The sequence below is a fragment of the Polistes canadensis genome, unplaced genomic scaffold (genome assembly GCF_001313835.1).
Source record: "Polistes canadensis isolate GaletaPanama2010 unplaced genomic scaffold, ASM131383v1 scaffold_6, whole genome shotgun sequence".
In the NCBI taxonomy this organism is placed as follows: Eukaryota; Metazoa; Arthropoda; class Insecta; order Hymenoptera; family Vespidae; genus Polistes; species Polistes canadensis.
Window position 1 is genome coordinate 565,538 of NW_014569553.1, and position 11,649 is coordinate 577,186.

General features: G+C 31.5%; 3 protein-coding genes across 3 annotated transcripts in view; all 3 read right to left on the reverse strand.

Moving 5' to 3' along the window:
* Window positions 1–1,764: 1,764 nt before the first annotated feature.
* LOC106789750 lies at window positions 1,765–2,363 on the reverse strand. Its single transcript, XM_014754226.1, has one exon. It carries the CDS (start codon window positions 2,261–2,263, stop codon window positions 1,835–1,837), a length of 429 nt encoding a protein of 142 aa, XP_014609712.1. The 5' UTR covers window positions 2,264–2,363; the 3' UTR covers window positions 1,765–1,834.
* LOC106789741 (X-box-binding protein 1) lies at window positions 2,273–3,849 on the reverse strand. Its single transcript, XM_014754215.1, has 3 exons — window positions 3,379–3,849; window positions 2,770–3,270; window positions 2,273–2,497 (listed from the first exon to the last, which is right to left on the reverse strand). Exons 1-3 carry the CDS (start codon window positions 3,657–3,659, stop codon window positions 2,392–2,394), a joined length of 888 nt encoding a protein of 295 aa, XP_014609701.1. The 5' UTR covers window positions 3,660–3,849; the 3' UTR covers window positions 2,273–2,391.
* Window positions 3,850–8,290: 4,441 nt separating this feature from the next.
* The window catches only part of LOC106788732 (fibroin heavy chain-like), a 10,400-nt gene continuing 7,041 nt past the window's right edge, over window positions 8,291–11,649 (reverse strand). Inside the window, exons 3-4 of the mRNA XM_014752261.1 lie at window positions 8,586–8,721; window positions 8,291–8,535 (exon numbers count right to left, since the gene is read on the reverse strand). Coding sequence (XP_014607747.1) covers window positions 8,291–8,535; window positions 8,586–8,721 — 381 coding nt within the window. The remainder of the gene's footprint in view (window positions 8,536–8,585; window positions 8,722–11,649) is intronic.

Genomic DNA, 11,649 nt, shown 5'->3' on the forward strand with positions numbered 1-11,649 from the left:
TAGACTAAATGGAGAAAAAGAAGAAGAAGAAGAAGATGAAGATGATAAAAGTTAATTAATCTTTTTGCTACAGCTTGATACAGCCTTTTAAGATTTTTATACGCCTTTAATTCTTAATTAGAAAAGTAGGTAGATGTTAGTTTCATAACATTTTTATTACATCTCTCCTTCTCTCTTTCACAATGAAAATAAAGTTAGTAGAGTCTATTGACATATAATACGCTTTGTATTATTGTCTTCCAATGCTTAAACGTGGACGTACATAACACACATACTCACACATACAACATACATATGTAAATGCACACATGAATAAGTGCATACATATTTTAAAGGAAGGACATTGAATAAAAATACGACATTTGAATTTGCATCATAAATGTATAGGGAATAATGAACAAAAAAAAAAAAAAAAAAAAAAAAAAAAAAAAGAAAAAACAAAAACACAAGAAAGAAATATGGGTGCTAATTCCATAACGCGTTTTAACTAATTTCTTTTTATTTTTATTTTCAATTAATGATATTTTTACGTGGAATATTTGTAATTATATAAATATTTATACATATAAAAAAAGAAACTAGAACACTGTTTGAAACGAATACGCGTTCATTAAGTTTCATAATTTTATATTAATGAATAAATAATATTTATGTACAGTTAAAGCAAATTAATTCCGAGCAAGCAACGATATTCGCATTTTGTCGTTTGATTTTATCAAATGAATTATTATCTTTTTAAATTGTTATTTTTTTGTTGTTGTTGTTGCAAATAACGATCGAATAATCGCACGCGTTTAATTTTATCGATCAATTTATTGAGGATTGACGTTGTAGTAGTAAGTGTGCATGATACACTTTTTTCTTGACCATTTGTAACATACAAACGTATGTGACACATGTAAGACGATGTAATAATACAATAATAATAATAATAATATTAAATAGTTGAAAATATGTAAGTAAAAAATATACTACATGCATTCGCTACAAAACATTACAATTGATTATTTTCTTTTCAACGCAAATCTATTTCTCTGTATAAATATATTTCAATGTATAGATTAAATTATTTTCGATTAAAAATGATCACCAATTGAGAGTGGAGATCAAAGATATATAGAAAATATAAATGTATTAAATTATGTATTTCATTATTTTTTGATAGATTATCTTTATCTCTCTCTCTTTTATGGGTTTAAGGGACTTTTTTTTTAATACTTTTGGACACAGCCCACCTTTCACGAAGATGAACGACTGCCTTTTTGGAGTCAACAGCACATAGGGTTCCAAAGCGGTCAACCATCCAAGTACTAACCAGTTCGTTGTTTAACTTAAATGATCAAATGAGAATTAATTTATCCAATGAAGGGAGGTCATTGACATGAAAAATATGATACAGATGATTTTTATTTGGCAAATTATCTGACAATAATTAGATTTTCTTAATTAATTTTTTAATAAATATTACATATATTTATATCCACAAATATATTATTTAATATATTAAGTAATATACACGCGATGCGGTGAAAGTAATTACCAAATCTAACATTAAAAATATAAAGTTAAATCAAAAGAAATTATTTTTTACAAATTTATATAAAAAATATAGATAGAATCTCACTTTCCCACTTAATATTTTATAATATTACTATCTATTATTCAATAAATTACATGGAATTACTTGTTAATCTTTCCTTTTATACAATATGCCTACATAAAACATATGCAATAAATGCATACGTAAAAATAAAATAAAATTCATTCATCTGTTATTCTCACAATGAATTCAAGATGAAACAATAAAATTTCTATTTTAAGTAATGCTTTAATTTCAAAGCAACATTGGAAATAATTCTGTGAAGCTCTCATGCCAAGTATCTGTTAAACATATATTATTATGTTTGTTACTACTGTTCTTGTTATTATTATTCTTATGTATATCAGGACTAGGGGAACCGTGAGACTCATAACCACCATCCGAAAAATGTGCATCTGATTTACTCGAAGAAAACGATGCATCAACATTGTCTGAATATATGCTCGAAGGTGACATAGTGTCTGTGCATGTGTAAGCGGGTGAATATTGATCTGAACAAGAAAGATGCATTGTCATAGATGTTACATCATCGACATGATAAGCATTATCAGAACTACTTATTTCTTCTACGCATTCTTGTATGGCTATATTATCTTCCTGACCAGGATAAATAAAAGTTATAGAATTAGTAGTTTCGTCATAGGTACCATATACTGTTTCCATATCATTTATATCCGGCTCTTGTTTAACATCTATTTCATTTTTAATAACAATCGATGTTGTTCGTGAATTATCCGGAACAATCTGTGCAACATCTGCACTACATTTAGAATGCCAAGAATTACTACCATTCAGGCTTCTATCATCGATTGTATCGGCTTCCACATTTTTTGATGTCTCCCCCACCATTCTTTCTGTATTGTCAGATTTTTTAAGGGTATTTCCTTCGGCCGAAACCTAGTGAGATAATGAATTTATTATTAATGAGGAAAAAACTGAATTAAAATGATATAGAGATAGACTAGAAATGGATGAACATTCCTTTTTTTGTAATACCTATGAATACTATTACAATATAAACTTTGTGTTCACATAGAGTAATATTACATCAGAATACATTCATCCATTTCTGGAAGATCCGATAATAAAAGAAATATAAGATTTGATTCGCATTTATAAGATATGATTGCTCAAACGAATAAATCTATTTTCCCTCAATTAAAACTCACTTGTTCATCTGATCTATGAGTATTTGTTTCCATTTCTGAGGTAACTTCTCGAAGAAGGCTTTCCGCAAGTTCTTCGAGTCTGTCGATGTAATCATCCCCTTGGAGATCTCCAAATAATTCTTCGAGAGGAGGTAGAGGGTCATAATTTTCAGTAATATGGTTGCTCCTGGTGTTAGTGTCAGGGACGACATTGACTGTACTGTCCCACCCTGCGGCAGAGGGTTTTGTGGAGATACGGCAGATCCCAGTGAAGGTACAGGACAACTGACGCGTGCCTGACACGATGAACATAGTTGCTCGCTCATATTACTTGTTTCCCTCTCTCTCCTCAATTTTTTGGCTTCGCTGACAAGTAACTCGTTTTGCGACTTTAATATAGTACATTCTTGGCTCAACACGTCGTTCCTCTGTTTCAAAATTCTCACTGTCTCTTCCAATTCATCCAATTTCGCCTTTTTCCTATCTCTCGACGTTTGTGCTGCTACTCTGTTTTTTAATTTTCTAAATAAAATATAATAAGATGAACGATAAACAAATTGTCTAAATATTATAATTAAATTTACTTATTGTTAAATGAAATTAAATATATGAATAAATCAATAAACATACTTTCGCTGTAATTTTTCTTCCCATGTAAGATGATCAAGACGACGTTTCTTTCCTCTACCGTTACAAACATCTGGTTTGAAGAACGCCCCATCTTCTTGAAGCTCTTCCTGTTTAGGTATTTTCATCGTAATATCCATATCCGTTTTGTTAGTCAAATACGATGTAGAAAAATTAAATTTAGAGACCGATCTGACAAGCTCGTTGGTGGGCACAATAGTAGAGCTTTTTGAAAAGCCTTTAGGAAATGCAATAACAACGCTCTTCAATGCACTCATATTCATCCATACATGTATTAATTTCAAATACAATTGACACTTTTTTAATTTAATCCGATTTGACAATTCAAACTTGTCCTTTCAACTACGTTACTCCGACTGACACAAGACATAACAGAGGAATGAAATTTAAAAACCCTTCTGTTTGGGTTGCCTGATGCAACAGGATTGAACTACTGCGTGCAAGTAGTATCGCAATAGAGGCATCTAATTCTCAACTGTCCTCTCATTGGTCGACGATGTTTCCTTCTACAAATGTGGCGTTTGTTTATTGGCTGGAAACTACGATAGTTGCACGATCAATCCAATAGAAATACCATATATATGTATATATATATATATATATATATATATCTATCCCGACGTATATTCCATTTTTGCATCACTTTTATCATTCATTGCCTCCCTATTATTCAGTATCTGTATATATACGATGATAAGTCATTGAAAATAAAAAAGTTTGGTGTGATTCATTAAGAGGAAAGGTTATCTATTCAAATTAGTTTCATTAAATTTGTATATAATATTTATACTTCGTAGAATTACTTTACATTTTTCCTTATTTATTTGCAATCTATTATAGATAATAATAATAATAATAAATAAATATCCTATTGTAATAAAATTTATAATGTAACTCGTAAATATATTCTTTATCTTTTCTTACGATTAAAGCGATTGTATGTATTCGAGATCGTTATCATTGTTTTTTTTATTTTTTTTTTTTAGTTATTTTTTTTGTTATACAACCACCAATGGGTAAACAATAGTTTAGATAGCAATTTTTATTGACTTGTTTACTTATTTTTATAAATATTAAAAATAACAAACTGTGTTATATCTTCATATGTTTGTATTCCAAGAAATATGATGCAACAAATCGAGTTTTTTTTTGAAAATAAACATATGAAAAATATTATTCTTTTTAAATAAAAAATTCATAGAGAAAAATAAATTCACGTATAAAAGAGAGAAGAGTGATTATTTTGAAAAATAAATATATCATCAATTGTTTATATATCTCGTTATAGATAAAAAGAAAGTTTACTGTAATATCGACCGAGTAACATCAATTTCATTTTCTGTTTCTAAGTCTCGTTGCTAGAGGTGACAAAAGACTCAGCCGATAACGAGAGTCTCGTCGATAAGGTAGGAATCTCGAAACTCGAACATAACATTATTTTAAATTAAAAATTATTACAAATTTTTTTAAATTAGACAATATATTAGGACCCGATTTGTATAATTCGTTAATCATATTTAATGAATATTATCTTTGAAATAAATTATTTTAAATATAAGTCTGGACGTAAATAGACGTACGTTGTAATAAAAATTTTTATCGAAGTCGAAGAGAGAGAGAGAGAAAGATATATATATATATATAAAGAACTCGTAATCCACAATTATAATCCGATAAGAGCGGCCGAAGCAGTTCCACCGTGACTAACTGGTTTTAATAATGTTAAGAACTTTTCCTGCGGCGTGTTGCGGTTGAAACCGGAGCGGTGCACATTCCACGACGGCTCGAGCGATGCGACGACGATCTGAGATCGATGACATTGAGCCGGGGATCATGCTAAAGATATATTAATATTTATATACCTTTCACGCATACGGATTTACACGGATCTCACCGCTTTCTTCGATCCGTTATACATATGTACATCGAAATTCTCTCTCTCTTGTTTTTATTTTCATTTTTACTCTTACACACGACACATCCATCTTTTTTCAAGTTAATATCGATCGATAATGTCAAGGAAAAAAAATATTGAAATTAAATATTTCGCCTTTTTTAATTAGTTAACATCAATTATCTGCAATTCATTCGTTTATTCGTCAATTATTTGTTTATACTTGAAAGTATTTTTTTTCTTTTTTTACCGATGTTAATAAAAATTGTATTATTTCAACTAAAATTTGTTTTCTTTTTTTTTTTTTTTTTCTATTTAATTAAATTATTATTGAGAACGATAGGGTAGAGAATTCTAACAAAATTCCAATTATTTTTCTACGATATTCGTTAGAAAACGATATAAATTTTTGAAATAAATGAAAGGAAAATAATCTGTGCGGATGGTAAATTTCGCAATGGTTGAAATAAAGAAAATTCTCTCTTTGGAGAGAATTGCGAGAGGAAATAGTTATGGAATAAATGGACATAAAATGAAAACGTGGGCGTTCTACCATTGGATATACCACCTGCACTCTCGGTTGCATAGAATTTCTAAAGGGTCATTCGTTATCAACGAGCGGGGGTGGCTCGTTCTCATTTTACCCCGTCACCTTTCTAGCTCGTTTCGCCGCATTCGTACTTTATGTCGCCCTTTTACGTTTTTGCTCGTAGATTGTACGTCTCGACAGAAATAAAAAGGAGAAAATAAATAGACAGATAGATAGATAGATAGTTAGAAGAATAAGAATAAGAATAAGAAGAAAAGGTGTCGATAACGAGTCTCGATATATTTACACCGTTAACGATTTATCGACATTGTTAGGGAAAAATGAATAATCACAAAATTAGAACATAATAATAATAATAATTATTTTGTTAATTTATATGAATACACGTTTCGATCGTATAAATTAAAAAAGAAGGTATATTAAAAAATGACAAAATTCACGTTAATTAATCGTAATCGAATAAACAAGATTCAAATATACGAGCAACTTGAAATGATATATAAATAATAGTTCAGTTAAAATATTAAACGAAATTGTATATTGTGAAATAGATAGATTTTGAATGAATATACTGCAGCAACCAGTATTCTTGACGGTCAAGGTCTTCGTAGGAAAGATTTCGAAGGAAGGTAAAATGAATTCTACGATGAAGATAGAAAAGGGAATAAGAAAGGGAAGGGAAATGAAAATAAAGGATAAAGATAGTGTGGCGCCAATGAGTAATACTCCCCGAGGGCTAGCACAAGGTCACCAATCTTGGCGTGCATCAAATAGTTAAGATCAGGGGAGGATGAAAAGGTGTCCTCCTCGTGCATTCATCATTGCTATCCAGCAATCAGTGCCAAGCAACATTATCGGTCAATTTACCGACGCCGTGACCAGTTTGGCAACGTGAAAAAGAAAACAAAAAAAAAAGGAAGAAATAGCAATCCCTCGTTATTTTGTTCATCTCTCGAGGAAGAAACTTTCTTATTCGCGGGATCAATCTCGCCATTTTATTTCTTTCATTTGTTTTTCCCCTAGCGGCCACATTGAAAACCAAAAAAAATGGCCTCTCTTCGATTCGTACAGTACGTTAGAGTTTCGTTGATAATTATCGGAAAAAGAAAACGAAAAAAGATCTTTGCGACCTGGAAGCAATAAAAATCGAGCACTATGATAAAATATTAAAAAAAGTGTGAAACGTAAAAATGTCGTCGGTGGTTCTTTGATCGAGTTTTGCATGCTTTTCAAGCAATGCCAGTACGCATGCGCGTACGAGAACCACGCACGTGCCTTTTGATGTGAGAAAGAGAGAAAGAAGAATGTTGGCGCACTTACTTAAGTATATAACACGTATAAAAGTATAAGAAGGAGGAAAGGAAAAAGAGAAGAATATATTAAAGAGAGTGGAGAGGAGGGGGATGGGGATGGGGGGCAAAAGAAAGAAAAAGAAATGTACGCTCACACGCGTTTATGTCGCGGTAAATATTCAGTGCAACGTGTAAAAGCCCGTTATGCTAGACGAGAAGAGGAGGTTTAACGTAGTGTACAGGCGCATATGCATTAGCATCGTGTAAGCTATAAATAGATGTACCTGACCACAAAGATTCCCAGCAACCCTTCAACCCACCTTCCATCATCATTGCTTCTCTTCATTCTCTTTTCTCACTCAACATTGATTAAAAGGGCTCTATCCTGTTCGACTCCTATATTTTAGTTCCACATTTGATTTTATTTTCGCAATTTTTCCCATCTTCAATATTCACAATCGAAATATATTTATAATTCGAATTTTTCTATTAAACAGTTGATCCAATTGTTATTTTGACTTATCGTTATTATTATTCTGACACAAGTTTCTTTCCTTTGGATCATTTATTGCAAAAGTTATTTCGTTTAGTTTTAATTGGCGATAAGGTTTTAACAATAGAAAAGACCATTGGGTAGACCAAGGCGTAGATGGGAGGACAATATTAAGAGGGATTATAAGGAAATAGGATATGGGAATCGCGAATGGAAGGATCGCGCTCAGGAACGAGAACACTGGCAGGATTTGGTATATGCGCCAATGAGCTTTCGAGTTCCCAACGCCACTCTTAATAATAATAATAATAATAATAATAAATTATATTTCAGATAGAGATACAATTAAATTATTGTTATTTCGGTTAAATTGGATTACATAATTTTACATTAAATATTTGAATATAAATTAATAGTAATTTTGGTTGGTTTGAAAGAATTTAATAAAATAATATGAAGTTTAAGTCGTTGTTGGTTGCTCTGGTAAAATATTTCAAATTGGTTTAGGTATAGATTTTGGTTATTCAGAGGCAGAAGTTTAGAACTAGGTGAGGAAAAGCTGCTGAGTGATCTGATCTGATCGATAATGTCCAAAGAATAGGTCCAGAACTAAACGTGGCAGATCTGTTAGGTGTTTCACTTGATTTTACAGAACTGGAACATGGCTATGTGGTATAGACTCCCCAGGTGCTTTTGCTCAGTTGTTCGGAGCTAGTATATTCAATGTTAGATGTTTTAATACTGGACGGATACGGGTAAGGAATAGAAATAAGAATATGAGGATAAAGTAGATGAGTTAGAAGAGGTTTATCTGGAAAAGGACTCATTGCTGTATCTTCTTCTACACCTTTTCTTGCACCTATTTCTGTATTAACTCTTGCATTCATTCCTACATCTGCTTCTACACCTTCTATCCCAAACCAATTTTGATATCTTTTTATTTACTTTAACCCTAAATACCCAAAACATCTCCTAGATCCTCATCAACTCCTACACCCACACCAGCTCCTACATCCACAAGAGATCCTACACCCACATCAGCTCCTACACCTACACCAGCTCCTATTTCAGCCACTGCACTATGTTCTAGTAGCATCTGTCATATAGAATAATTTATACGTTTATAATGATTATATTTTGTATAAACGATTAAAAAATAACAAGTTAGATGATAATTTTCTTCTAATTTTTGTCTTAACTTACCATGGCAATCAAAATGAAGAGTAGAGAGAATACGATAGACTTCATGGTTGCTTTTTCGTTCTTCGTTTCTTACTGCAATTGTGAATTTGAAGACTTCGCATTAAGTATTTATACGCAATTTTTAAATTGCTTATTTCGAAATTGATTTATTGGCAAATGATAATGATATTATAACATATATTAAAAGTCAGTTATTACAATACTCGTATAAAATGTTGTTTAAATAAAGATATAATTTGTGGTTACGGAAACAATGCTCTTTTCCGTATTCTTATATGCTATATCGAATAAAACTATCAATTATTAGCTTTCGACGTATGCTTCAACTTGTCAAAACGTTGAATTCGATTGCTGCAATTATATTTCGCAAGTTAAAAAGAGATAGAAATAAATAAATATTGAAAGCAAGGATATTGGTGCAATGTGAGGACTTGTGTTTTTTTTTATTGCATTATCTATTAACAAATATTTCTTTTTTGTATGTAAACAAGACAATTTATTTAAATATCAACGATGTAACGTTAATATTGTTATTTTTGGTATTTAATTTTTGATTAAACTGAATTAATCAAAGTTGGATTAATTCAATGAAATAAAGCCAAAAATTAATTTTGATTTAAACTATTGTCTTATTTCTTGTTGTTGTTGTTGTTTATATTGGACATTATTATAAAAAATAAGCTTATATTATTTCTGATTAATAAATTATTTTTAAATAAAAGTTCTCATGTCAAAATTGAAGAAAGAATTTTATATATATAATCCGAAATAACAATCCTATAAGATTGATCGAAGCAATACTACAGTAACTAACTGGTTTGAATATAATGTTAAGAACTTTTTCTGTCGCGTGTTGTGGTTGAAACCAGAGCGGTTACGCCATTCCATAATGCGTAGTGAGTCGGAAATCACACACACGAAAACCAGTTTAAAATAATAAAACGTATTTCAATATAGTCGAAACTTTTGATGCGCACGATAACGGAAGACGGGGAAAAAGAAAAAGATAAATAATTAATATCGCGCGTTTTAAAGAAATAAAAATATTATTTTCTAATAGTCAAACTCCCCTCCCCCAATACAAAAGTAATGAAAAAACGTGATAAGAAATTTTCTTCGGGGTTTCTTTCGCGAAAGGAAAGAATTGTCGAAAAGATATGAAAGCGTTAAAATGATTCAATTGATCTAACACAAATCGGATTTATATTATAAGAGATCGAAATAAAAAACTATATTATAAAGATAAATAATAAAATAAATAAAAAATAAATAAAAATTCGTTAGCGTAACGTTGAAAGAAAACGTTGTTGCATGATATAACGATATAAAAGTTGTTAGATTTATTAAATTTATTGATGCGTTATTATTGGCGGTCAAGGTCATGACAAAAATCAGGTTAGAAAATTCGGAACGAGGTGCAAATGAATTTTTCCAATGAAGATGAAGATGAAGATAAAAAATAGAAAGAGAAAGAGAAATAAGAAAAAAACATACGAGAAAACTAAAATAAAGGACAAAGATAGTACAGTGTGGCGCCAAAGAGTATCTGCCGAAGGGGCTTGCGCAAGGTCACCGACCTTGGCGTGCATCGAAAGACTAGGATCAGGGGAGGGAGGAGGTGTCCCTCGTGCATTCATCATTGCTATCCAGCAATCAGTGCCAAGCAACATTATCGGTCAATTTACCGACGCCGTGACCAGTCTGGTAACGCGAAAAGAACAAAAAAAGTCAACAAAAATATGAACCAATCCCTCGTTGCTTTGTTTTCTTTTTTTTTTTTCTGTTCTTTTCGCGACGAAGGAGAACAGTGCGTGCGTGCTCTTTTCTTCTTCTTCTTCTTCTTTCCGAACCAATAATCGCCATTTTGTTTTGTCGGTTACTTTAAACAACATTTCTTTTCTTTTCCTTTCCAAATTTCCCCTAACTCCCTGCGAATCATCACGTATAATAATTGAAACGTTATAATTATAATTATTGGATGCGATAATTTATTTCTTTTTTTCTTTTTCCTCTTTCTTTTTTTTATTTCTCATCGATTCCTCGTATCTCGTTAGCAGCCATGTTGAAAAGTGTGTCTTCTTATTCAAATCGTCATAATTTTAAAATTTCATTATTATTATAATTAAATGTGTTACTATATATAATATACGGCTATTCTGATCATTCGTATCATTTCTTTCCTCTTTTTATTTTGTTTTATTTGAATTCTTCTTATTCTTCTTCTTCTTTTTTTTCCCCCTTATTGCGAGAAAAAGAAGGTTAGTAGTCGGTTCGGTGGCAGGAGCAAGGGGGGAGGGACATTAACGTCAAATTCGAAGAAAAAGGAACGTATCGGGTTCAATGGTGGTATGGTGGTGGTGGTTCGAATCTTAATCTTATATCATCCGGGAATCGTAACACACACACTTATATGTTATATAGTAATAAGTATGATGGTATATATATATATACATCTGTGCATGTATATACAGGTTAGAAGAGTTAAGTACCACGTGCTTATAACTTACAAAAGCAAAGTTATAAGTTATAAAGGCGTCGCGTATGGGGTCTATGAGTTATAACTGCATAGATGGTAATTTATAAGTAACAACTGCCGAAGTTATAACACGCCCCAAGTCCAAGGAAGGAAGAGTTTGCTGCACTCACTCTCTGGGCAAGGTTCTTCTCTTATCTATCTGTCGCTCTGAGATAGACGGGAATTGAACGTAAATTACAGTACGTGCCACATCGACATAGCTGAATTTAAATAATTCATGGAAAATCTATGTGCAAACCGGTTTCTGTATTCTCTCTCTCTCTCTCTCTCTCTCTCTCTCTCTCT

Coding starts and splice junctions, on each gene's coding strand:
- LOC106789750 (XM_014754226.1), bottom strand. CDS start 2,263: ATGGAAACAGTATATGGTACCTATGACGAAACTACTAATTCTATAACT.
- LOC106789741 (XM_014754215.1), bottom strand. CDS start 3,659: ATGAATATGAGTGCATTGAAGAGCGTTGTTATTGCATTTCCTAAAGGC. Junction 3,271..3,378: donor GAAGAAAAATTACAGCGAAA/GTATGTTTATTG, acceptor TATTTTATTTAG/AAAATTAAAAAACAGAGTAG. Junction 2,498..2,769: donor CTCATAGATCAGATGAACAA/GTGAGTTTTAAT, acceptor TTATCTCACTAG/GTTTCGGCCGAAGGAAATAC.